At 46.4% G+C, this 27,668-nt stretch overlaps 1 protein-coding gene across 10 annotated transcripts in view; it reads right to left on the bottom strand.

Annotated features, from left to right (window-relative positions):
• OPCML (opioid binding protein/cell adhesion molecule like) overlaps positions 1–27,668 on the bottom strand; it is a 931,887-nt gene that overhangs the window by 483,891 nt on the left and 420,328 nt on the right. For 6 of the 10 annotated variants that reach the window (XM_081113619.1, XM_081113616.1, XM_081113618.1 and 3 more), the window contains exon 2: positions 7,981–8,065. In XM_081113619.1, coding sequence (XP_080969745.1) covers positions 7,981–8,065 — 85 coding nt within the window. Of the gene's footprint in view, positions 1–7,980; positions 8,264–27,668 lie in introns of those variants that run through there. The other 4 variants (XM_081113610.1, XM_081113612.1, XM_081113613.1 and 1 more) reach the window with 2 other exon arrangements.

A 27,668-nucleotide genomic window follows, 5' to 3' on the forward strand; every position in this document is an offset into this window, starting at 1 on the left:
GCTCGGAGAAAAGGTCTTGTCAGGACAAAGCAGTACTCCCCGGGCCTGTGGTAGATCCACCAGAGAGCATGAAGTATGCTACTAGCACTCATTGACAAGGAGGGAGTTTCTAGTTGCGGGACAGGTGGGAGCCAAGGGTCAGAAAGGGCCAGATTCCAGCAGCGAGTGAGCCCCTGCACCTTAAATTGCTCTTTGCTTTGACTTAAGATGGGCGCTGGGCACCTGTGCATGGGGGATCCTGAAACCTGGATAGCCGGGGATGAAGACATTCACACACCACTCAGCAAGGTAATTCTTGTCCACCACCTTCTTCCTTCTTTATTTCCTTCCTCTGACTATTTAGCAATTCCATTTTAGTCTATTTTTTTCTCATACATACAAACTTTCCCCATCTCTTTCGTCCCTTTGCCTTCCTTCAACTCTTAGCTGACATGTTGAGAAAATTTCTCTCCTACAGATCTTTCCATTTTTGTCTTTCATTCCCTTTATCTACCTTTCTTTCTTCATTACTATTTAGGAAAGTATCCCCAATCATCTGAGAAGTGGAAAATGTACTTGAATCAAGTGAAATGAGAGCTACGCATCATAAAATTAAATTTGGCACAACAAAAACAATACGAATTCCAGAACTTTTAAAGTGTTCAGAAATATATGAGAAAATGTTTCCATATTACCTTCCTCTAATTATGCCTACTTTTCTTCAGCATTCACGCTAAATAGAAAATTATCATATTCATTTTTTCTCTCTTTTGCGTAATTACTTCTTCTACAACAATGCTGTTTTCTATTATTCTTCATTGCTAGTGTATAGCATCTTGGGTAATTATGAGTTAAATTATCTTCTGTAAGCTAGCCAGAAAACTTAACAACCACTTAAAAGATTCTTTGTTCTTATGCAATGCAAACTTAGTTAATCTAGATACCATAAATCTTCAGATTCACTGAAAATGTTTAATATTCAAAACTAATTTTTAAACATCTAATTGATCAGCACTTTTATGGGAAGCCAGGTCAAGTTCTTCAGCATCTCTTTGATTAAAGCAAAATGTACCATCTGCAGGGAAGAGGAGACCAAAAGGGGTCACATGGTTTCCTAAGGCATGACTCAATAGTAAGGTGAGCAGAAGGTCTTTGGTTCTGTTTTCACAGCCTCAGTGGTTTAAATTAAAATCTAAATATAAGGATGAGGAGAGCAGGTTATACAATGACATATAGTATTTTAGAATTAAACAAAGTACTTCTCTCTTCATTCCATATGGCCCTAGTGATCACTCATTTCCTTGCAGTTCTCTTGGAAATACTGCGGCATTCATTGGTGTTCTTGTCAACAAATTGCTTGCTTGCTCGGTCATGGTTTGTGTGACCCTTGGAGGCGCTGTGTGTGCTGTGGGAGGTCAAGTGATGGGAGAGGACAGCCTTTCTGACAGGTTCAAAGCTAAGAGCACTGAGGATTATGTTGGAGCACATGGGACCCCCAGCAGCTGTCACTCTGGGCACTGCTAGCAGAATGCATGCTTCCCGGCCCAGAAGAGGAGCAGCCTCTACTCCTGAGTAGGTGAGGAGAATGAGCACCAGGAAACAAAGGAGGTTGCCTAAGACGGGATAGTACACAGCTAAACCCTCAACCAATCTGTGGATTTCCTGACCTTTGGTCAAATATATGTCCTGGGACGGGGGGGGGGGGGGGGGTTGGACTTTTCTGCTGTAGCACATGGAAGCTCTCTCTGTTCTCCACACCTGGGAGGGGACCATGAAACAGAAAAGAAGGGACAAGGTCTTCCAGGAGTGAACCCAGACTATGACACATAACAAACCTGTGACCAGAGGCGGGTGACTTAACCCTCCTAAACCTCAATCTCCTGGGCTGTTACTTGGGGTCATAATATTCTGAAAATCACTTGAAACAGTAAGTAATCAGTCTGTCATCGGACACATGGGAAACCATACATAATAGACTTGGTTTGGCACATTTTGTGACAGGGTCTGTGGTGAGATGCTGTAGGGAGGGTGACATTGGCTCTACCCCTTCCTTCCTCTAACCTTCTCTATTCAGGAAAAGCCTGCAGATCTAGGCGGGTCAGATGCTGGGCTGCAGAGGCATCACAGCTTCCATTTTCACTTGTTAACAAAAGACACACCAGGGTACCAGCAGCTCCAGGAAGGTGTCCTTGCCTGCGAGGTGGGAGGGGACAGAGAATGCCCACTCCCCTCCCAACACCACTCCCTGCAAACTCTCTCTCATTCAACCAAGCCCCACCCCAGCACAAGCAGATCCTGCAGGGAAAGTCTCAACAAATGAACCAGCCTCAAATCCTGCACTGCTGTCTTGTCTAGATTTTCTTTTTTAATCAAAAGAGGTTAGCACATAATTCCTAACTAAAAGGCAGTGCCATTTCTGCCAGCCCTAAAAATGTCTCAGACCATAATTCCTCTTATCTCATGACTGTGAACACTGCTTCCTGTTAATAAGGAATTTTTAAAAGCCCTCCCTTGGGAAGATCAAATAAGATGGATTTGGCTCCTCCTCTCTGCACCTCAGCCTGGACCCCACCAGACCTGGGCCCCACGCTGGCCAGGGCTGCTCCCCTCTCTGACTCCCTCTGAGCCAATCACACGGGGAGCGCAGAAAGTGGGCCAAGGGCACAATCCCTTTTTAGATGCTGAAAGGAAAGGAAATGAGAACGACAACTAAACTGAACCCAAGGGCCAAATTTAGTGAAAGGCCCCAAAATGAACAAAAAGGCTTAGATAAGAGCTGCTGAGTTTCCCAGAGCAATTAGAAAGCCAGGAAGCACGTATCTCAGATGCTTTAAAACTTCACCTCCCATCCCCTGCTTGGGCCAGGGTGTGTGGCATGGTCAGATGCATTGGGGGAGCAGATGCATCTCTAGCCATCAGTCACCTAAGAGAGTCTTCCAGGCCCCCTGGGTCCTCAGCCATGCCCAACCCTGACATACCAGGCGGCAATGCTGGGCAGCCTGTCTGCCCTGCTGCCTCCTTGCCTTGTGTATCTTCTCGAATCTGGAGCAAGGCAATCCTCCCAATATTTGACAGCCTCACTTCCAAATATCTGACTCTATTGTTGCCAACAAGGTTCCTCTCAACTGTGCTGCCCTATTCCGTGCCTTGCCCTGGGGGATAGCGAAGACTTTTGCATGGTTCCTGGGCTGATTGCAACCAGTGGGGGAGTCAACTGCCCCCTCTGACAAATGATTTAAGCAGAATCCAAAAACCCCTCAGGCCTCCAAGATCTCGAACCAACCACTGTGCTTGAATGTCCCAGCATCGTATTTTGAAGAGCATGAAACCCTTCAGATATGAGCACTTCATTGCTGCAGAGGCAGCCATACATTAGAAGAGTCGGGTTAAGATGGACGAAAACATTCAACCGATTATCTTAATCCTTAGTAGCCACCACGGTGTCTGTACTCAGCACATAAGACATGGCTCCTAAGGCCAGGAGCTCACCGTCTAACCACAGCCACACATGAGTGGCAGGTCCACAGGGTGCGTCTGTTGGAAGTGAGATCTGCAGCAAGAGTTACTGGAATTTAGGTGGGGGTAATTCTTGACCACTGGCAGGAAGCAGGATGCTGAGTGAAATGGGGAAGAGACAGGTGCGTATGTGTATGTGCGTGGGGGTCGGAGGAAGTAGGGGCATTAGAAGGAGCAAGAGGCAGAGCAGATGAAATGCCACAGGTCGTGACTGAGGAGTGCCATGGAGCATGGTGACATCTTGCACCTATATCATGCCTTATCGCTCACAGAAAACTGCCATATACTTCATCTCACCTGATGTCATAGTCTGGGAAGATATTGTTCCCACATGTTTGCAATTGAACTGAAGCACTCAAAACCATGCGGTTATTTAGTGGTAGAATAAGAATCAAACCCAGGTGTTCAGGCCCCGGGGCCCAGTGCCCTTCCTAGAATGCCAAGGCAGCCCGTGAATGGTAGGTACATACCTGCACGGAGGAGACACGTATGTGGGGGTAGGTCCCCTGGAGACCACCTTGCTCAGGTGCTCTGGGGCAGGAAAGGGCTTTAAGGCAGTGGGTCTCGACTCTGGCTCCACATGAAGGAAGGAGTTGTTAGATGCCCGCACCGGTGCCCACTCCAGAGCTTTCATTCCATTGGCAGGGAGCCCAGCAGCGACATATGCAGCCAGGCCAGCGGCACCAAGAGCAAGGCCCTTGCACTTCCCCGAGTCCTCACTGGACTTCGGCAACTTCAACACTGAAATGCAAAGTCCCGCTCTGCTTTTGACTAACCTGTTGTCTAGTCTGAATTTTCGAATTTCTCCCAAAACAGAAGCCGCTGCTGGAGAGTGCGACATACAGAGAAACACGCAGGCCGAGCACAGAAAGCTCGACGGCAAGCTCCTGCTGCTCAGATTAGTCCCCGGCGGTAGGCAACCCTCAGATACTTGGTTCTGAAGGGATTAGCTCTGGCTCCTAATGAAAATTCGGGGGCATTCTAGAGATATGAAAGCATAATCCCAGATCAGCAAAGCTGGATCGGCAAAACTGATTATCCCGCCATATGAAAAATTAAAACAACAACAGTATGTTCCATTTATTGGGACAACAACTGCTATCACTGTCCTACCTCACACCCCTCAAAATGTTCATGATGTGATCCCAGGGAGGAACGAAAGCCGATGAGAGGAGACCAAGGCCCACGAGGAAGGCACATCTGACCATCATCTGTGCAACTGAGGTAGACACTGGCGGGCCACCCTGAGCATCCGGGCTCCTTTTCAACGTGGCGCTGATTCAGACACAGGACTCCACGGACTCGTCACAGCCAATCTCATGGGAAGGCACAGACCATTTCAATCCAACAGCAGATAATTGCAATGAAATGATTCCGGCCGAAAGGGCCCATTTGTAATAATGAATTCAAATCGGATTCATAGGAGCCATAACTCAGACATAGTGAATACCACCATTTCCATACCCTTTCTCTTCCAAGGAGGCAAGCTAACTCAATATTCAAATAATTATTTTTACTTCCCAAGTAGCCCTTTGAAGTAATTATGGGAAAGATAATATTGCCTCGCTTATAGCAAATGAGTTCCACCCACGTGCAAAACTTCGGTGTCGTCTTGGACACAACACGTTCTAACATCCTTCAATGCAATCAAAGACCTATTGCATGAAAACCGATATCTCCAAGGAAGAAAATCATCCTTCTCTGAGCCAGGCAATTTCTCACAGGGAAATCCAATGAAGGACCCAGCACTCTCCATCACTTTGCCTTTCCTACTCTGTCTTTGGCCTCCAATGTGACTGTTCAAGACGGACACACAGGTTCGGATACTTTGATCCACCGCAGCCACATTTGAAAAGACTTGCTGTGGCTGACGGGGTGGGAATCATTCAATGTGTTTTCAATACATTCTGAGCTTATAATGCATTGGGAACACTAAATTCCCAAACACGTGCCTCCCCGTGGAATATCTGTAAGGAGACGAGAGAGTGGCCATACTCAAGAATGTTGTTGCTTGAAAAGCACTGCCTGGTACCGAATAAAACATGGCCTTTATCTGTGGTTGAAGCCATGGACTTCCAGAGACTGGGAGCAGGGCCTCCCCCTCTGAGTTCTGACAAATAAGTGCTTTTTCGAGATGGAAACACAGCTACTCACCAGCAAACCAGTGGAGCAGAGAGAACAAAAGGAGAGAGGTGGAGACCCCCAGAAATCTGCAGGAGATATTTATGTTGCTTTAAGAAGCATTGTGCTAGTAGTGAAATCAAAACTTAAGATATCAGGGAATGATAAAAAATAAAGTGATGAAGGCAAAAAAGAAGAAAGTAAATTATGATTCATTATTATTTTGCCTTTTGGGGGGGGAAAAATCAAACTTTTAAAATAGAGGCATCTCATAAAAATGAAGGAAGAAGGCAGTAACAGAAAAGAACCCAAGGTAAAAAGGAAAAGGAAATGGATAGAAAGAGATTAAAATGTGGACAATGAGCTGGATTTCTGCACCTCAGGACAAATTATACAGAGAGGAGAAGCAAAACCAACAGAAGACATGCGCTCACTTTTTAAAAAACAAAGCATGCAACCAGGTAACAGCAGTTATACTTGAGCATGGAAGGTTTTTTTTGTGGTTTTTTTTTTTTCCCCTCTAAACAAAGCACACAAAAAACAACTATTCAGCTCTTCCTTTTTTTCACTCCCATTCCCATTACCAAGCCCAGCTGCTAAACATCAGAATTGAAGATCATGAAAACAGGCCAGTAGCTAATAAAATAAAAGAAAATAAATAAAGCTAGACGGAAGCTGGCCCTCTGCTGGTGGAGAAGTCTTATTGCATCCTGGCCAGCAGAAAGTTCCAGTGTAACTTTTAGGGGAAGCAAGAGGGCAGAGGATTTTGGAAGTCAGCACTGAAGCCCGGGGAATGCTGGCCCCCTTTGCTCCCAGTAGTAGATGAGAAGATAAGAAGAGATGCGTGGCGGCGTCTACATCCCTCCACACGTGGTAACAGCTACCAGCATTCCCTTGGTGAAGGTGCGTACACTGGCGCTGCTCCGAGCCCAGGAACTACTCATACCTTTGAGCCAACTGCAAATGAGCACCCCAAAAGCCATCTCACAGGGAGCAGACTCCCAACGCTTTTTGGGAGGGGCAATGAAGTAGGCAGATGGCACTCTACTCTGAGACCGACTGAAGGATGCCCAGGGACCAGGAGGTCTGGCCCCAGCCTTTTCTTTTCTCTCTCAACCTGAGGCCCCTGAACTCCAGCGGCGAGGGTTCCTGGACCTATTCTCTAACTCGGAAGAAAATGTAGCTGAGAACCACCCAAAGTGACAAGAATCCAACCGTGGCCCTTGGCCACGGAGTGACAGAAAAAATAGCTGTCACTCCAAAAGGCCTTTCGTTCCTTCCCCTGGGAGAGGCTTGTCCAGATGTAGCGAGAGTTCAACCAGGGGAGCCAAGGGAAGAACAGAAAGGACGCCCCACCCGCCTCCGTTCCTCGCAGAAGCCAGGCCTTTTGGCTGCAGAGTCTGGGACAGGATGTTTTATTTCTCACTCGAACCATCAAAGTCCTAGGCAGGGCAAACACATTCACCCTGTGTACACTGCGAGCCCGAGTTAAGCTGGGACGTCCCTGAATCTGTCTCCTAGGACCAGGGCTGCCTCATTAAAGGGATAAAAGATATCTGCTGAGCTGGTGGAAAGTTGTGGCTGCGTTTTTATTAAAGTCTCTGCCGCAGCAGGTCCAGTCCCCAAAGGTTCATATTCCGAGCATCTCCATCCCTCTGCCTGGGGCATGCAAGTGATTCTCTGTAACTCATTAAGGTAAAACAAAAAGCGTTCCGATTGTGCGTTTTGCGCAGGAGTGATGTCCTTGCATAAAAGCTACCATGTTTCCTCTCCTGGTCCTGAGCCGGCAAAGATAAAACTGCCCTCATCATTTATAATTGGGGCCCAGGCACACCACACAGGCTGACATGGATGGCTGAGTCTTGAGCGGCCTCCCAAGGGGCCAAGGGGCCATGGCCCAGCACGAGCAGTTCCAGAGCCTGAGATTTTAGGTGTCTCACTGAGAGGGGACATCAGCCCATCCTGAGCATGTCCTGCCTCATCACACACCTGCTGGCAGGTGAGACAGCCGCCAGGCACCCAGCCTTCTTAGACTAATCCCCAGGGTGGTCATCCCAGGGCTCTCCATCCTCACCTTGGCACCAAGGCAAAAGCGAATCTAGCCACGTCACAGACTCCTAACCAGGATGGAGTCCCAAGCAAGGACCTCCGCGTTCACGTCTAAGATCCTGGACCAGAGAAGCTAGAGCAAACGACACACCTGTCCAGGAGGAGTGTCAGGTGACGCAGTGTGCAAGAGGGCGCCTCTTGAGCCTGCAGAGGTCCTCTACCCTGTTCCTCCCAAGCCTTCCTCTCCCTGGCTCACCCTTCTTTCATATAATCACAGCCCAGAGGCTCAGACCCCGCCGAAGTGCAGCTCCCTACCTGAGGGTGGCGCTCTCGCCCTGCCGGACCGTCACGTTGTCCATAGCTTTGGGGAAGGTGGCATCTCCGCTGCGCACGGGCACTCCTGTGGGTACAAGGAACAGCAGCCTGAGAGACACGACCACGAGGCACTTCCAGGGCAGGAACAGGTACCCACAGACCCCCATCCTCGACAGCCACAACTTCCCCGAAGGCCGGCCGCAGCAGGGTCCTGGTGCCCCGCCCCACACGCCAGCGGGGCTCAGGCAGCGGCGTGGGGAGAGACAGGGATGAGCAAGCCGGGCGCCGGGAGGGAGCAGGAGATGCGAGTCCAGGCTCTCCGGAGTCTAGTGGTTCTTCTGCCTCAGCTCTCCAGCCTGGCAGAACCAGATGCCCCTCCTGCATCTAAAAAGCGCTTTCTTGACGCTCCCCGGGGAGGCGGGAGACAGCCTGGAAGGGAGAGCAGGAAGGAAGGTGTGGGATGAAGGTCACGGATGGCTCTGCCTCTGCCTCTCTCTCCGAGATGCTACTTTACAATGCGGTTGGGCAGGTTCTGCAGAGGTCTGGCATCAAAAGTTTATAACCCAGAGAAGCCGGGCGAGCCTGGCAGAGAGGAGATGCCATAAAACGCTGCTGCCTTGGAGAGAGGAGAAAATGCTTGATTAGATCACACATGTGGGGAGCCGTATTGATCAGCAGCCCAAGTCTCCGATCTGGAACCCACAGGCGGGACAAAGTTCCACGCGGGGGCAGGAGGCGGGCTCCGGCGGGATCCTCCGAGCCCTGGACCCTGGACTTTCTCCCCGCAGCCCGGCGCGAACTGGCGGCCAGGGGCCCCCGCGCTGCCAGCCCGCTGAGCACATGCCAGGCGCAGACTCGGGGCGCAGGGGAGCTGGGCGGGGCGGCGCCCCCGCCTCCTCCAGGGGACGGCGCGAGATGCCACGTTCAGGAACCACCCCCAGCCTCCACACCGCCTTCCTCCCGGGAGCAGCCCCGAAGCCCAGGGCCCTACCGCCAGGTTGTCATGGCAGCAGCTCCATCACTGGCCACCACTTTCTCAGGTGTCCGTGCTGCTGGCTGGCGGGTGCTGGGCGGGGGCGCGGGGCTGGGAGCAGGCGTCCACCTTAACCCCTTAACCCCCGCGGCGCCACGTCCAGGCTGGCAGGGAACCCCACAGGGATGAGGCAGACACTTGGCTGGGCTGAACATCCCGGACCCCCAGAGCCAAGGAGAGAAAGGGGCGCACTCCAGGCGGCACAGCTGCTGGCAGGCAGGTGGAGCAGGGCTGCTGGGGAGGGGAAAGGAGGGGGACCAGAATGGGAGATGGGGAAGCTAAAAATTGGGAATGGATGCTAGCACCTTCCCTCCCTGGATGCCTTAGCAGAAGTTGCCAAACTCCAAGGAGAAGAGCTAAGTTTCCCAGGACAGGTGGCTGCTCAGGTCCGTGTGCAAGTCCAGTGCTGGGTGGGACCCTTCTCTGCCTGGTTGAGCCAAAGATCACAGCAGAGCCCCCTGGGCCTGTACCAGGAGCTGGGAGACTCTTTCTGCCTTGATGGCTCGCTATGGAAGTGCCCATGGCCCTTGACTTGCTCTGTCTCCCAAACTGATGAATCTGAATCTCCTTACCACACAATACAAATAATCCTCATCGTATTCCATGCTTATTATTTGAGTATCTTATAAGAAAAGAGCAAGAGCTGGGGGAAAGACAGGTCCCAAAACGTTTTAGGCTGATTTCCGACTTTCTATGGCATCATGACCATAACAGGATATGGTACGTGATGGCTTTGGGAGGGGGCCTGGCAACAGCATTCTCAGAGGCCAGACTATTACTTTGTTTGGGGCTCAGATTAATTTCTTTCCCTTTTTACGCAGGAGACCCAGGCTTCCCTTGGGCCTGCCAGGAGGTTTTTTTTGCCACTCCTTCTATCAGAAGCCACCTCTTATTTCATATGGTAATCCCGTGGTTGTATCATCACTTAATGGCTTCATCATAATTTAATGGCAAAGATGCATTTGCGTTGCTGTATTCCTTCTCAAATCCTTTTGTTAAATTAGACAAGGCACTGAATAATTGTTACGATGAAGTGTAAATGAAACATCCGTTTAAACTTTTATCATCTATGACTTCACTTGCTGGATGACTCCATGACAAATAAATGCTGCCCATCACCCCTTGTAAAATGGTAGCCCACATACAGCTGTAGGTCTCAAGTTTTTAATTAGAGTATCGTACCTCAGGAAGAATACTTGTCACTAGTCGTGCCATATACATTTTATATGTTTATTATAGGGAAAACATCTCAGGCCTTTCCAGAAAGCAGATACTAATACAGGCGATGGGGCAGGGCACGCAGCCACAGCTCCTGATAGGAGCCATGAGGCCGAGAGGGGAGGCTGGCGCTCAGACAGCAGCCGAACCGCTTATTTGGGATTTTAATGACACCCATCTTTCCTTAAGAGTTGAGTGGCCCTGAGTTTTCTGTACACACATTGCATCGAATCCTCTAAATTCTGAGATGCATTTGTCCATTATCACCAGGCTGGAAAGGCTTTTTTGGTGCTTTTACCGAGTGGCCCGTGAGGTCCGAAAGGTTGGTGACTGCTGCTTTAACCTTCGTAAAGCTGGGAACGCAAAGCTGTGCTTAAGGTTTTCTTCCATTACAGAGTCTGCATCCTGACCATTGGGGGCGGGGCATGACAGTCAGGGGGTGGGGTCTGGCTGCCATCCAAGTCACAGGGCTCCTGCCACTCGCTCACAGGGGTCTCCTTGGACATTCTCTACTCATGCACCTGTCGGCTCTAGTGTTTCTCAGGAGAGGCAAACGGGGCAGCTGCTAAATACCAAGTCAGCTCATAAAGGATTGTTTGAGATGGAAAGATTTATTGGGGAAGAGACCAAAGACGGACAGAGCACGAGATTCCAGGTGGGGCGAGAAGAGCCGGGCAGGAAAAGATGAGAGGCAGAGACCCGGTATCGGAGGCATTGACTAGACCAGTGATGGCGAACCTATGACACGCATGTCAGAGGTGACACGTGAACTCATTTTTTTGATTGATTTTTCTTTGTTAAATGGCATTTAAATATCAAAAATAAAGATCAAAAATATAAGTCTTTGTTTTACTATGGTTGCAAATATCAAAAAAATTCTATATGTGACACGGCACCAGAGTTAAGAGGGTTTTTCAAAATGCTGACACGCCAAGCTCAAAAGGTTCGCCATCACTGGACTAGACCTAAAGATATGTAATAACCCCTGCTCTTGAGGAAAGGATGAACCACCGATCCTTTTTTTTTTTTTTTCAGGGCCAGCTCTTCCCAACTAGAGATATCTGGAAGCCTATATCTCTCCTCTCTGGTAAGTTGGTTTCCTAGTTCAACATTTTCGAGTGAACATATGGGCTGAACTCAAGGGCTAGTAAATTAGAGAAATAACTGCAGGGGTCTCATCTTTATGTTCATCTATGTATTCTACAGTTTTGTGGGGGAGATTGTGTGCCTTTTGAAGGCATTGTAAGGGACCAGTGCATTCATTTGTAGACTAGAAAGCCAAACAAATTGGAATGGAAAAGAGACAAAGGGTGAGGTTCTCAATGAACAAAGTAGTTTATATCAGGAGTTTTTTATGAAATGCTTCGCTGAGTACCACAATAGGGAGGCCCCTGTTAAACCCCTCTTGGACATATGACAACATCCGTGAAGACAAATCAGATAAGGACAAATTCAAGTTCTAAGAATCTGGCTCTGAGGTTGGATCGTCTCTTCTGACCGACTCCTCAACCCTTCAGCTGGGTGGGGGGTACATTAGAATGCCCATCTCCCTTACCTCACAGGGTTGGAAGTATCTTGACGTGTTCCCAAGATTGCATTTTTAAGGTCTGGTAAGATGACAGACCCTGAGACAACGTCTTGGCAAAATAGTTTGTGACTTTGCCCTCCCAAGGGGCGGGAGCACTTCATGCCATGCAGAGCCATGTGGGGAAGAACCAGGTGAGTGTGGACACAGAAGGACAGGGGAAGCGAGGCTCAGAGCCTTACTGTGCTTTCCACAGGAAGGAGCTGGGGGAGAAGGTTGATAAGCTGGAGCAAGCTTGGGACTGGACTGTTGGAATAACTGTGGCTTGCTCGGGGCTGTAGGAATGGTCTCTAGGTGTCCAGTACCTGGCCCTGGGGGAGTTAAGGCAGGGGACATATTGGTGTGGTGTGTGACAGCTGGATAAAAGACACAGCACCAGACGTGGGGATATTGGTTGGTTTGCATATGAAAGAGGTGCTGAAGGCAAGTTGTTTGCTATCTGAGCGTGGCAGTTTCTCCAAAATCTGCCCAACCAAGCATCACAAAGTGCAGAAAATAAAAAAATAAAAAAACATGGTTAATCACAGGTGACAATTCATGAGATACACACTTAACACAGTGAATGTTTTTAGTAATCATAAATTATGATTATATGGCATAACTCCCACTTTCTTTTGATAACAAATGGTAACATGTACAATAATATCAGTAAAACGATGTCGTTGCTCTATGTTTAAACTAGAGCTTTGATTCAAACCCATAGACATGTTGTTATTTAGGGCGATTTGTAATACAAAATGCAGAGTTGCATCCAGTGCAATCACATTGGAAAACTTCAAGCAGAGAGGTGACAGAATCTAACTGGTACAGTTTTGAAATTTCATTTTCGTCGTTGTATAAAGAATGTATCACGGGTGTACAGACTAGAAGCAGGAAGTAGAAGAGGGAATAAATGATGGTAGCAATGGTGATGGAGAAAAGTGGAGAGGTGAGGTGTGTAGTTTGAAAATACCATCGTGTTTAAGACTTCCTGAGAGTTTGGATGTGGGGTTGAGGAAAAGGAAGGAATTGAGCATGATTCCTAAATTGAATTGATAACTGGGTGGTAGAATTTCCTGTGACAGGGATGACTCCAGAAGGGGTATGTTTATAGAGGCAGGGCTTGCAAGAGCAAATTCCCAGGCTGTCTGAAAGGGGAGAGAGAGAGAGAGAGTGTGTGTGTGTGTGTGTGTGTGTGTGTGTGTGTGTGTTATGAGAAATAGGGCGGGTCTTTCTCTGAATCTAGAGGTGACCCAACTTCAGAATTAGAAACCACCCAAGACTCAAAAGTGGTTACTAATGAGGTTTCATTGTACCCTGGAGGGGCTGCCCAGACGAGGGTGGCGACCGAGAATTCTGGATCCAACAGAAGGATCTGCATTTATCTAATGAAATTTGTATCCACTTGTAAAAGCAATTTCAAACTGTGTGTTATTCATAAACAAGGAAAACTTACAGCTTGTGTTTATCTGAGAGAAGGCTGTACCCAGCTGTTCGGCATGTGCACGAGGCAGAATCATAGAGTGAAAATCCTGTGTGATGCATATGTAGATGACAGAAGCCTCCCTCCCTCCCTCAGTGGGCACCCAGCGGGTGAAGTGGCCCAGGGAGCACTGTGACTTAGCCTGCGAATCCTCTCTGCGGGGCCCTCAGGACGGGGGGATGTAGTAAACTAAAGGTTTGCTAGTGAAGAGAGAAGCAAGGCTCGATTTGGCTCAGTCTTTTGGCTCAAGAACTTTCCAAGAATGGCAGCACATGCCCGGACACAATACTTGGGATGAGACACAAGTAGTGTCCTCTTTAAAACCCCAAGCCGCCGAAACCGGTTTGGCTCAGTGGATAGAGCATCGGCCTGCGGACTGAAAGGTCCCGGGTTCGATTCCGGTCAAGGGCATGTACCTGGGTTGTGGGCACATCCCCAGTGGGAGATGTGCAGGAGGCAGCTGATCGATGTTGCTCTCTCATCGATGTTTCTAACTATCTATCTCTCTCCCTTCCTCTCTGTAAAAAATCAATAAAATATATTTAAAAAAAAAAAAACAAAAAAAAAAAAAAACCCCAAGCCATCCCAATAGAATAGCTGCTCACATGATCGGCGCTAGGTAAGAATGAGGGCCATCACGTCTCGTTGTCTTTCTGCACTCTTGCAAACTGAGGCAAATATTTAGTAAACCGTTTTCCTAGTCCGCTGCTGGCATGAGGCCAGACTTTGAGGCAGTTTAGTCTTGACCTGTTCCTCTTTCTGTCCCCGACCACATCGCATCCTTCCTAACACAGGACTCTACTCCGTGGGCTAGTGGAAAGAAGTGATATTGGGCGTGAATTAAAATTCATGCTTCAGGTCCCAGCTCTGCCTTATGAGATCTGCCAGCTTGGACATATCACTGATCCTCTCTAAGTTTGTATCTTCCCATCGGTAAACAGGGTTAATAAGAGCTTCTGCATAGGGTTGCTGTGAGAATTAAAGTGGACGATACATGTGGACGGACGATACATACGGAAACTCCTCTCGCAGTGCCTGACAGAATGGCAGTGCTCACTGTTGGTTTCTTCCCCTTTCTCTCTGCTGAAATAACTGAAATTTGCCACAACAAACAAAGCAATAAAAATAACCCAGTGAGGGGCTGGGAGAAGGGGGGAGTAAGGAGCAGGGGGTAAATGGGACATATCTGTAATACTATTAACAACAAAATAATGTATATTAAAATAAAAAGTGAAAAAAATAATCCAGTGGACAAAACACACACACACACACACACACACACACACAAAACTAAAAATAAAAACACCAACAAGAATAAGGCACATAAGATTTGCATTAAAGAAAGATCTGTATGAGGTATTTCCCAATACTCATAGAGGGATCTACTGGTAGCTATAGAATTCACTGGATATGATTTCAGGCCCTCATCTGACTGTTCAAAGTGTGTGTGCATGCGTGTGGCTGCCTCTCTCTCATTAGAACTGCAAGGTCCCCGAGAGCAGGTGCTTGCTTTGCGCACCCTGATTCCTGTCCTACGGACTGGAGCCTGGTACAGAGAAACTCGGGCCTGTCCCCCTTAGCCTGTGACACGGACGGCAGAGGCTCCAGCTCCATCCCACTGGGGGCTCTGCGGACTACATCTCATTTCCTCGCTGGCCCCCACGGTCCACGGCGGTGTGACATCACAAGGCATCAACTGTGTTCAGGCATCGCCTTCCAGCAAGGCAGGAGACTCCTGTCAAGGGAACCAGTTCCACAAACCACACAATAAAACCAGCCTCATTACTTCACAGTCACACTCCATATACTTCTACAAATCAAATAACAAAAAACATTATATTGAGACCTACAAGCCATAAAATGTGTTTTTTAAATGCTCGATGGCATTTATGACAGACCCGCCCCTCCTGACAGGTGGAAAATGGACCAGTCCACCCAGACAGCCAGGGTGTGGCTGAGAGAGGGCCCGGCAGGGTCAGTTGGCCCGGCTCTGAATCTGGACCTGCCACTCAGGAGCAGGGACTTCAGAAAATGCACCAGACTTTTCTGAGCCCAAATGTCCTCAGTGGTTGGTTGGGCAACACTATGCTTTTCCTCTCTTGGAAGAATTAAACAAGTTGGATGTCAGACACATTGCAGAGAGCTTGGCACACAGTAAATGCTCAATAAGTAACTGCTCAGATGCTGCTTTACCTGGGCCCTACCCTCTCCCCTGCCTGCTAAAATGAACCTGCTCTCTCGGTGTCAGAGAGGAACTGGGATTTGTGTTTTGTGTTGGTTACATAAAATCTTATTTCATTTGCCAAACGCTTTTTTCTATTGTACATTTATCTTGTTAACTACTTCAATCATTCTTTTTTCTTTTTTAAAAAATATTTTTTATTGGTTTTTTACAGAGAGGAAGGGAGAGGGATACAGAGTTAGAAACATCGATGAGAGAGAAACATCGATCAGCTGCCTCCAGCATAACCCCTACCGGGGATATGCCTGCAACCAAGGTACATGCCCTTGACCGGAATCGAACCTGGGACCCTTCAGGACTCTATCTACTGAGCCAAATCAGTTAGGGCATCTTTTTTTCTTTTTGTAAAGAAAGATTCTTTGAACATCTTCACAGTTTTCTGGTTCTGGGGATGCAAAGGATATGATATATCGCCTGCCCACAAGGAGTGAATAGTCTAGTAGGGGAAATAAATCAGTAGTACCAAATGACAAGATTTAAAATAAAAACATGCAAGGTTATGCAATATCTCAGAGCTGGGCCATCTACAGTAGATTGGGGTTCTTAGAAAGCTGCTCGAAGGAGGTTACTCCTAAGTCCACTTTGAAGACCAGGCAGAATCACGCTGTTATTTGGTTTCTGATGTTGGCAACTGAGTGGATGATATTACCAATCACAGAGAAATAGTAAGAATAACTGATACTGAGCAGAGGACATTACTTGACTAAATGAAAAATGTTGAACATAAGGTGATAGTGAAAAATCCAAGTATCGATTTCTGTTAGAATTGGTTTGGTTAGTTTTTGAGAAAGAGACAATGTTCAGATTTACAGGTGTGGGAATCATTTCTGTGTCAGTGGGAGCTGAAGCCTGGATCCTAATGAAGTCACTCAGCAGGGGTGGCGTGAGAAGGAATTAAGTGCTAAGTGTGAATTCTTGGCAACACCAACATTTAGGGGTGAGTGGAGGAGCTCACAGAGGGTCCTGGGGAGTGGCCAGAAGGAAGATCAGGGACCAATAGCCTCAGAGAAACCAGGGAGGAGCCTAAGAAAAATGGATAATAGCATCAAACACTAGGGGACTCAGGTAAGTGAACGAGGGCCAATCGGGCTCTTGGTCTGGCACAATGGGCGACACCGGGAACTCTGGCAGGCGGGCAGCAGTGCCACTTAGGCGGCAGAGAGCTGAGCTGAGAGATGATGGACTCCGAGGAGGGAAAAAGCGAATGTGGCCCAGACTTTCCAGCGTGGCTTGGCCAGAATGAGAAAGGAGAAGGTTCAGGCTCTAACTGGACAAGATCTGAGTGTGAGGAGGCTAGTGCTGTGTTTTGCTTCATTTCATCTGCAGTGTAAAAGACTTGCATACTGATGTCTTGTCACTGAAAATGAGAGTTCCCTGGAGGTATCATAGACCTGCCTCTTCTAATCACAGTATTTTATACATGGCTGATTACAGTGGGGCCTTGACTTATGAGTTTAATTCGTTCTGTGACGGAGCTCGTAACTCAAATTACTCGTATGTCAAATCAACAGTGAACGAGTGAGACATGTGATGCTGGGCTGATGTTGTGGCGTTCACTGTGACGTTTGCTGCGCCAACTAGCAGTGGGGTATCTGAATCTGGCTCATAACCCGAATTTTAGCTCGCAATTCAAAGCAAAAAATTGGTGGAGAGATGGCTCATATCTCGAAAAACTCGTTAGTTGGGACACTCATAAGTCAAGGCCCCACTGTATTACCAAATATGTGTAGGATGAAATGTTGCCTGTCCACAATGAGTTAATAGTCTAGGGAAAATAAATCACTAGTACCATCGGTCAATACTCAACCACTGAGCCACACCGGCTGGGCATTCCCACTCAGGGATGGACCAATCAGCCAACATTTAAAAAAGAATAGCAGTGACCCTCATGTTCATTATCAGACTACTGTGGGCCCAACACTAGGGCACACACCTCATGGATACTATCCAATGTCATCCTTTTGACATTTCTATGAGATTAAGAAACCAATGCATAAGAAGAAACATTATTCCTACTGAATTCTAGAAATTCAACATAGAAAATGCTAAATAAACCTTTCCCTGTCTCCCTCTCAATTAACGGCTGTATGACCAGCAGCCATAATAGCATCCATAATAGCTTCAATACCTATTTATTCAATTAATAATAAAAATATTTCTGTATCTCCTACCCATACTCTGCCATTTCACAGATATTATAGCTGTCCAAGATTCACATACCGAGTATTAGATAATCGAAGATATGTGTCCTCATGTGGGCATTGGTTATGGTTTTGTTGATCCAAATTCAGCCTGGGGTGAAGAGGACGAATTAGAATGGTCCAGTTTGTAAGAACTCCGTGTCCATGTCTGACTGATGCTGGACCACACTGTTATTTATACAAGAGATTCATTGTGGGAGGAAAGCAGGTGGCTGTGCCACATGGCCAACAGGTGATGTAGACGGGCCTCAGATATTAGTGCTCTAAGTAATAAACATAAGCACATTGCTCAGAACATCGCTTCTGACTGACGTCCTCACCAGGGTGCATGGGAACGCAGCATGAAGAGTAAGCCTCTCAGAAAGCAGTCCATCACAGAGTCCAGGCGTATCCATTTATTTGTACATAGTCTCAACTCTCGCCGGCACTTGTGTTCTGGTCGAAGATTTTAAAAAATACATTTGTTGTGTCTTTTGCTCAAATGTTTTGGGGTACGTTGGATTGGATAATCTCTAAAATCCTGCTAGCCTGTAAACAGTGTCACAACCACCACACAGAGGCCTCTGAACAGCTCTCTTCATCACCACGAATGCCCCCTCCCACCTTTTAACTTAGCACCAAAATTTTTCTCTGTGATCCCACATTTCTCTCACCTTATCCCAGCTGCTCTAGCTCCTGATCACCGTGATGGATGGATTCAGTATGAAAGACTCAAATGGAAAAACAAAAAACAAAAGCACAATAACAAAAACCACCACCTCACTGGGTCACAAGACTAAACTGTGTGTGGTGGCTAGACATGCAGTCCAGAGAACTGGAAAGGAAGAAAACAGGACCTACTCTTGACTGTCCTTCCTATAGGCATTGGGAAGCCTTGGGAATGAGAAAGGGAATGGATGTGGGAAAGAGAAAGCAGAAGAAAATGAAAGAAGGGACCATCATAGCAGAGAGATGGAGGATGCCTCCAAGCATTTGGTACTATTAGAGTTCTCCAGAGAAATTGAACCAATGGGACTTCACATCCTCTCCTCTCCTCTCCTCTCCTCTCCTCCCCTCTCCTCCCCTCCCCTCCCCTCCCCTCCCCTCCCCTCCCCTCCCCTCCTCTCCTCTTCTCTCTCTCTCTCTCTCTCTCTCTCTCTCTCTCTCTCTCTCTCTCTCGATATATTCTATATCTATATCATCTATATATTTTATAGAGAGATATATTCTATGTATATATCATATATATATTTATAGATATATAATTATATAATACACACATACATATATACAGTCAAACTTCAGTTCTGATGTCTCCCATCTCAAACAATTCAGCTCTCGACCAAGTTGTTCACAGAGAAATGTCTCAGTTGTCGAACAAAATTTTGATTCTTGTCCCAATAACCCTTTCATGCTGATATGATCAGTCACACATCTCTCAGGGGACAAAGGAGAGAATGTGCGAGTATGAATGAGTCAGTTTACCACTCAACCTCACATTGTTAATATCTCAGGAAATTGTACTGTGCATAAATTCGTATTGTTTTGCTTTCGTTGTTGCGAATTATTATTAAATACATACAGTAGGTCACCATGGGTCCAAAGAAGGTTATCGATAGCAAAGTGAACAGAAAAGTTTTGAGAACAACCATAGAGTTTAGACATGTACTGTATATAAGAAAAGTTAAACAGGGAATCAATGGGGGTCTGGAATGGATTAATTCAATTTAAATTATTTCTAATGGAAAAAAATGATTCCATTTTCAAATAAACTGTTTCATAAACAGGCTTATGAAAGGAATTAATTTTGCGAACCAAGGTTCCAATGTCTGTGTGTGTGTGTGTGTGTGTGTGTGTGTGTGGAGAGAGAGAGAGAGAGAGAGAGAGAGAGAGAGAGAGAGAGAGAGAGTTATTTTAAGGAACTGGCTGAAGGATAGTGGAGGCTGGCAAGATCAGAATTTGCAGGGAGGCCAGTAGGTTGGAGACCCAGAGAAGAATTAATGCTGCAGTTCAAACCTGAGGGCTGTCTTTTGCCATAATTCTCTTTTTAGGGGAGGTCAGTATTGTCTATTAAGGCCATCAACTGATTGAAAAGGCCCACCCACATAGCAGGCCATCTGCTCTACTCAGTCTACTAATTTAAATGTTAATATCTTCTTTAAAAAAACACAAACAAAAAACTTCACAGAAACATCTAGAATAATGACTTCACAGAAACATCTAGAATAATGTTTGACCAAATTCCTGAGTATGGTGGCCTAGCCAAGTTCACACACTAAATTAACAATCACACATCTCAGCTTCCCTTTGCAAAAACCCTCCTAAAAGGATTCAAACCAGTATTCCTTCAGGAACCTCACAGAAAAGGAAGGGAGGGAAAAGCCCCTTGAGACCCTCCCCTAATAGTTTTAGGTTTGGCAAGTCAATGTCTAACTTCTCTTTGTCTAAAGACAAAGCCCAATTAGAGTTTAAAAAATTAAAATTGCAAAACACTTGGGAAGAGCTAGGCAGCGGTTCTCAACCTGTGGGTCGCGACCCCTTTGGGGTTTGAAGGACCCTTTCACAGGGTCCTTAATTATATATGGAAAACACATATATAATTATATATTGTTTTTATGATTAATCACTATGCTTTAATTATGTTCAATTTGTAACAATGAAATTGGGGGTCACCACAACATGAGGAATGATTAAAGGGTCGCGGCATTAGGAAGGTTGAGAACCACTGAGCTAGCGCTTTAGTGTAAATGGATTTTATGGGAAGTGCAAGCTGTTCCCTTGCAGTGGTGGGGGAGCAGGCCTTTGAGAACGAGGGGGAAATGGAGTTCAGAAAGGCCAAAATATTTTTGTTAGAGTCGTAAGTGTGCACACGGCTTCAGTTTGTCTGGCTCTACTTTGGCAAAAAAAATCAGAATCCAAATACAATGAGACTGTATTTAGGCACAGATGTGGAAGGGCCCCCTGGAATCTGGGGAGGTCAAAAGGAAATTGGGAGAAACCCTTGTCAGAGACGGGAAATGAACCCAGCCATGTCTCATCTCACACGTAGTGGTCTCAATGGTTCTTTCAAAATGATGTTAAGTGACTGTCTGTTTTGGGTCCCAGAATGGAACATCATCCAACAGACGCACTGTTACGTGGCAAATCTCCAACCATCAATTAAGGAGTGCAAGTAGGCACACGGGTGTGACGGCTCTGAAACTGAGCTTAAACACACCGTTTGGACCCCTTGACCTTCCTTCAGAAATGTTGAGCTATTAGGTGTAGAACACCAGAGAAACGATTTAGATTCCGCTACTTCTACTGCTGCCAATAACAAGAGAACTTACTGAAAGCATACAGCATACTAGATTCTGAGATAACTGACTTCTACGCATCCCTTTCTTAGCTTGCCCACGAATCCTAACTTTATAGCGAGAAAACTGATGTTCAGGGAGGGTGACCTGGACAACATCAGTGTCAGGAGGCAAGAGCTCCCCTAAGGCCCCAGTCCTTCCCTCCTTACCATGAGAATATCAGAAGTTCAGTGCATTTTGCATAGAGGAAGTCCCTTCATGAATACACTGGACACCCCACGTGTGTGAGAAGCACAGGTTATGGTGAAGTGGGAGGTAGGGTGAGGACTGGAGCAGGCGATGCGATGGCAGAGGTCCCAGGAAGAGCAGAGGAGGAACGAACAGGGCCAGACGGAATCCCTGTCAAACCACAGGCTGCCGCTGAGAATAAGCAAGACTGTGAAAGAGCTGTGTCTTCTGCTCTATTTCCCACCGTCTCCCTCCCCCCCTCCATCTGTCCGCCTCCTCCCTCCTCTCTCTCCCTCCATCTCTTCTCCCCTTGCAGATCTTCATCTGCTAATTTCCATCCAACACGTTTATGAATTAATTCCAACACTTCTCTCTCTGTCAAGAGAGCCCGCTTTCTAGCGTCCCCCACCCGCTGGCAATGTGTGCATTCCATCCCACAGACCGTTCTCCTGACAACTCGCAGACGCAGTTATTTGCTCTAACATCTCTGGGTGTGCAGTCGGCCCGTGTTCCCGAGGGTCTGCGGAGCAGGGAGACCAGGTTGCAGACGGGCAACCCCGTCAGCAGCCGTGGGTGGGCTGAGGGAGGGACAAGGCTGTGGATGCAGGCCTGTGGGAGCAGAAGCAGGGGGATACACCCCGGGTGCTGCTGGCTGCCAGCAGCCAAGGTCCCCAGATTCCAAAGTAGGGCAGGTGCAACTTTCTTCTGCAAGTGGCAAGGGTTTGTCAGAAACGAATCCTCACCCTTCTCATCTTAATGAACGCAGACTAATGGTGCTGGGCCAGGGGCTCTAAAAATAGTTTTCTTGAAAACATATACTATGCTTCTAGGCATGTTGAAACAACTGAAGAATAGCGGCTGCGATTTTCACATCTTAAATCAACCAAGAATACGGGCATTTTAAGGGCGGGCAACACAAAGAAATGGGTAGCTCTAAAGAGCCAAAGAAATCAGCAAATGGTGTAGAGAGGGCTGGACGTGGGAGTTTCTACATACATGTTTGATAGGAAAACATCTGCTTGGTGGATTGGTGGATACTTTTAAGGTGGAAGAGCCAATAGAATGGTATGTGCAGACCTGGCAGGAGGATAAAGCCAGTGCCAAGCACTCTGATGTGAGATGTAGGTACCTCCATCATGTGATCACAGCCAAAGAATGATGGCTACACATACACAGAAAGAGCTGGTGTCAAGGGACAGAGCAGATCAGACTTAACTAAGACTTTTGAAAAGTTGGTTTGCCTCTCCTACTTTGGGTTCCCTCAACTGTAAAACAAGTCACTGGACTAGATGGTTTGCAAATCCCCTTTCAGCTGTAATAGCCCATAAATCCCTGATCGGCACTGGCTCACTGACCGTTGCAGGAAAGTGTTGGCACGTCTGTGTCCTCTGCTATTGTCTGGGCCGCTCATCCCATCTGAACTGCCCTCCTCTGCAGGTCAGACCCCAAACCTCTTCACCAAGGCCCTTCCTGGGTGGTCCCTGTTTCCTAGACACAAGTACGCCCGCCCCGTCGGGCACCTCCTCAGAATGGATCCTTCCCTCCTGTAAGCTTACTAGAGCACATCTGGCCCTGCTGAGCACCGGACGTGTTGTCTTTGCTAATTTATTGAGAACTGGGCCTCTTTCTATTCTCAGCGCCGAGCACAATGCTCAGGGCCTTCTCGGTAAAGGTTGCTCCGTGAGTCAGTGTGGCACTTCTCAGTGGAAGGCCGTTTTCATAGTGGCCTTTGTTTTAACTGAAAGAAACTGTGCAATACATGGTGAGTCATCTGAGGAAGAAGCCGGAGCAAGAGGAAAGGAAAGCTCAGAAAGGAGCCCCATGATCACACCCTTTGGGGCTGGGCTCTCCCTGCCTGTACACCCTCCCCCATCATAGGGAAGGCGGCATTTCACAGACAAAGGACTGTGTGCCCTGGCACTCACGTTTCTTTGCAATTAGCAAGCTCGCACATGATAAACAGACTCATTTTGCTCCGACATCAGCAGTTTGCCTAATCAGTGGTTTCCACTCAGAGCTTGAAGAAAAGGTTTTAAGTCTAGCCAATAGGGAGAGAATGGAAAATTGTGGTCCAAAGGAAAAGCCTGGCTGTTATTCTTAGATTTGACCTTGAGGGGGCACCAACCTAAAGCCATAGTCATTTACTCTTTAGAGATCTTTCTTCCATGTGCAAATCCATCTTTAGAACTGCTGTCCACATCCACCCCTTTGTTGTTGCCCCTTATTGTTCAAACCATCAAGGCAGCCCACCTTCTGGACAAGGCTCTATCAGACTTTGAGTCTAGTCACCAGCAGGTTTGTAATTGCATCCCCATTTTCAGAAATCCCTTCCCTTATTTTGTACAATATTTAACGCAAGAGCTGCTAGCTTAGTCATCTGCTTTAGCACTTCTGCCCTTGGGAGCAGCACACACCCACCAGTCTGCCTTCCCCTGTGGGTGAGAGACAGGCAGAGATGGTCTCATCTGCCAGGCAGAATAGCAGCCTGATTGACAGAGCACATAGGGATCTGCAGATGTGGGACTACAGCTGTGACGCCACACACTGCCCCTGTGCCCAAGACATGGGACACTGACATGACATTTCCACTCCACATTTAGGGCCTCAAAGGTAGGGCAAGCTGGCTTCTGGTTACTAGGTAATCGCTGTGTCATACACTTTCGATTAGCTATCAGCTTTGCTAACCTGACAATAAGGCTAAAAGCTCCTGCATCTACATCTGACTCATGGTCATGAGGTTTTGTTTGGAAAATTTCATTGACATGGGGACCCCTGCGCCACAGGGGGTCTTACAATGTTGACAAGAAGGTCACCTGCTGATGTTCTTCCTGTTTCCATTTACTCACTGTTCTGACCTAGAAGAGAAACACAAGGCAGGCGAGGAAGCCAAGGTCTAGGTTGCCAACAAGTAGTAACTCCTCTTTCTATTATAATAAGAATAGTATTATTACCAATGGTGGCTGTGCTTGTTATATTAGTACTTATTACTATTATTTTACATTTGAACATTGTTCCTGCCCTAACTACACTTGCAGCAGTTCTCAACCTGTGGGTCGCGACCCCTGAAAATACATCCTGCATGTCAGATATTTACATGACGATTCATAACAGTAGCAAAATTACAGTTATGAAGTAGCAATGAAAATAATTTTATGGTTGGGGGTAACCACACATGAGGAACTGTATTAAAGGGTCGCAGCATTAGGAAGGTTGAGAACCACTGACAGAACGAGGCGCCTGAGAATCTAGAGCCACCAGTTGTGTCTTAACTCCCTTCTGGACACACCTGGCCTTGCAATTGGCTGCTTCCCCACGCGTGTCAGTCCAGGTCAGAAAATGTGCAGGCGGAATCAGCCTGTGCCAGTCTGGGAGAGCAGCTGTGGTGGCGAGGGAAGCTGTCGGAGGCTGGCGGGAAATCTTGTGCTAAACCCGGAGGGCAAACCCAGAAGGTGGAGAAGCAGATGACAAGTGAAATTGGAGAAAAAGAAAACATGGATAAAGGAAAGGGTTCTTTCTGCGCCGGCCTTGTCTGAATAAGGCTGACTCCAAACACTTGAATAAGAAGAGGGGGCTCAGTGGGGTGGAGCAGGAGGGAAAGGAGGCAGGAATGTTCTTATGGGTGTTGCCCTGGCTTGACTTTCAGCATCCAGCAGTTGATGAACTTCCTGGCCCACTGAGCATTTGAAGAAGAGAGAATCACTAGCTAAAAGCTGGCCTCACTCTCTCCTTCAACAGTCTTGCTTTTCTTAAGGAACATATGATGGACAGACAGGCAACAGATATGGTGACATTACGGTAAGAGACTTTGGAATCATTTAGCTTTGGGTTCAAATCCTGGTTCCACCACTGAGTATATCAACTGAAGGCCTATCTCATAGCCTCTCAGAGCCTCGGGCTTCTCATCTGAAAACTGAGAGTAATAATAGCACCTCCGTATTTGGCTGTGAGGTGATTTCAGGAGATAGAATCTGGGATGTGTAGGACCTCTGTTAAGAGTATCATTGGCCCATTTCAATCACATCCTTCTCACCAGCCTGTCCTGGATGCTTTCTCCTCCGACTTTTCCCCATCACTTTCCAAAGCTCAGCCTAACTTCCCTTCTTGAAGTCCACACTGGGTTTCTCCGAAGCCCTCAGCAGGTAATGTAACATAACACTGTGTAACATTACATCTGTTGCGTAGATCTAGTGCCCCTGCTTGAAGGCCAGACAGGAAGGTATTCTTATAACCATTTGGAAAAAAAAAAATACTGAGACTCAGTAAGTTAGTGTGACTTGCTCAAAACCTTACAGCCAGACAAAATGTGGTGGATTCAAACTTGGGCCATTTGATTTCCAATCCCTGCTCGCTTTCTATTAAATATGCTGTATTTTGCATTCTTATTTTTCATAAATGCTATTTTTATCTGTCTAATTAGATGTCTGTTTTTTCAGGATCTCAACCATCTCTACCTTTCTGTATCTCTCACTGCTCACTGCATAGGTGATACACATAGGAAAATAAGTTAGATAACCAGAGGATGAGCTGGATCCTACTACCTCTAAGGTGCACAACTTTGAGCAAATTACTTATCCTCACAGCCTCATTTTCCTCACTTGAAAATAAAAAGTGGCAGCCTCACTTTAACAGGGTTGCTGTTAGGATTACATCAGTTCATTCTGGTTAAGTACTTAGTACACGTCCATCCTCATGTGAAGGTGGACACAGAGATTAGCTACTTGGGATCCTTTTCAAGGAAACACTTATTGGCCCAGCCGCTGGCAGTGCTAGAATCTGCTGTTGAGCCCCGTTAGCAAGCTTTTTCATGTTTTAGTTATAGTTTTTAATTATAGTACCACCATTTGGATCTCTTATTTTTTTACAACTTTTATATATTTATTTACATTCTTCATTTATAGAGACATTGTCATAAAACCTCCTTTTACTTTGTTTAGCACAGTTTTTTGTTTGTTTAAATATAATATCTGGGCTCTCTCACAAGCAGTTCTTGTTGCCTGCATTTTTTCCTTGTATGGACTGCACCTCATTGATTCGTTCCATGTTTCATATTATTTTTTTTTGTTCAAAACTGGATATTTTCGATAATATATTGTGGCAACTCTAGATACTGCTGCCTCCGCCTCTTCTCTGAGACATGTTTTGTTGTCTTGTTTATTTGTTTAATGAGTTGGGCATTTCTCTCTTTGTGGTTTCCAGTTCTCATGTCCCTTCACCTTCCATCTTAAGGGCCAGATGCATCAAGGCACTCTCTCTTCACACATCCATTTTATGGTTTCAAAACACATTCTATCACCTTTATTTTATCACATTTATTTTATCTTTGAAAATCATCAAGAGATATTTATACAGCCACATCAAAAATATTTTAGTCAAATTTGTAGATGTTTTGCCTTCAGATGTTTTAACGTAAGCGTTCTTTTGGGGAGGGTGTGTTTTAATATAGGGAATTATAAAGATAAACATACAAAAGGGAGAAAAGTTTTTAAGATCTAGGTCTTACTTCAGTTTAAAAAGAGATCAATCTGTTACCAAGGTTCTGAAAAGTCTATAATTATAGACACTTGATGCTAGACAATATTAAACTGATCTCATTTGAAATGTCAATATTCCCAGAACATATTTCAAATTATTTCTCTTGGCATTCATGGCTCTTTATAATAAGATCCCTACTTTTCCAGCTATTAAATGTTTTATTTTTAATAAATCATTTTCCCATGAGTATCCTATTCAAACATGACACACAACCTCCCATATATGTTTTTCTCTTTATTGTTTCCCATATTCAGGATAATATTATTCTTTTGTTGTTGGTGGTGTTGTTAATCCTAACCCGAGAATATTTTTCCATTGATTTTGATTTTTTTGATTTTTTTTTTATTAGGGAGAATGGAAAAGGGAGGGAAAGACAGAGAGAAACATGGATGTGGGAGAAACACATCCATTGGTTGCCCCCTGCACGAGCCCCGACCAGAGCTTGGGTTGAGGAGGAACCTGCAACCAAGGTACATGCCCTTGACCAGAATTGAACCTGGGAGCCTTTGGTCCGCAGGCTGATGCTCTATCCACTGAGCCAAACTGGCTAGAGAAATATTATTCTTTTTTTGTTCTATCAGAGCCAGGTTTTCACTTCCTCACATTGATATTTCTGTCTTTCTGTTTCTCTTCCAGTCTCTCTCTAAAAATCAATAGAAAAAATATCCTCGGGTGAGGATTTAAAAATAAAAATAATAATAATAATAAATAAATGAGTGACTAAAACCAGCAGCAGTGTGCCCTGCTTTCTGTACCTGGAACCTGGCCGAAGCAAGGGCCACCCCGCCCCAGGGGCTGTCTGGAAGGCACCGGCAACCAGCAGACCCCAAAGCCCACCCACTGCTGCGTGAAAATGCTCCCCAGCGTGGCAGAGGGAGGAGGGTGTATTTTCTGCTGCTGCATCTCCTGAGG

Source organism: Myotis nattereri (assembly GCF_964212035.1).
Source record: "Myotis nattereri genome assembly, chromosome: 19".
Classification (NCBI taxonomy): domain Eukaryota; kingdom Metazoa; phylum Chordata; class Mammalia; order Chiroptera; family Vespertilionidae; genus Myotis; species Myotis nattereri.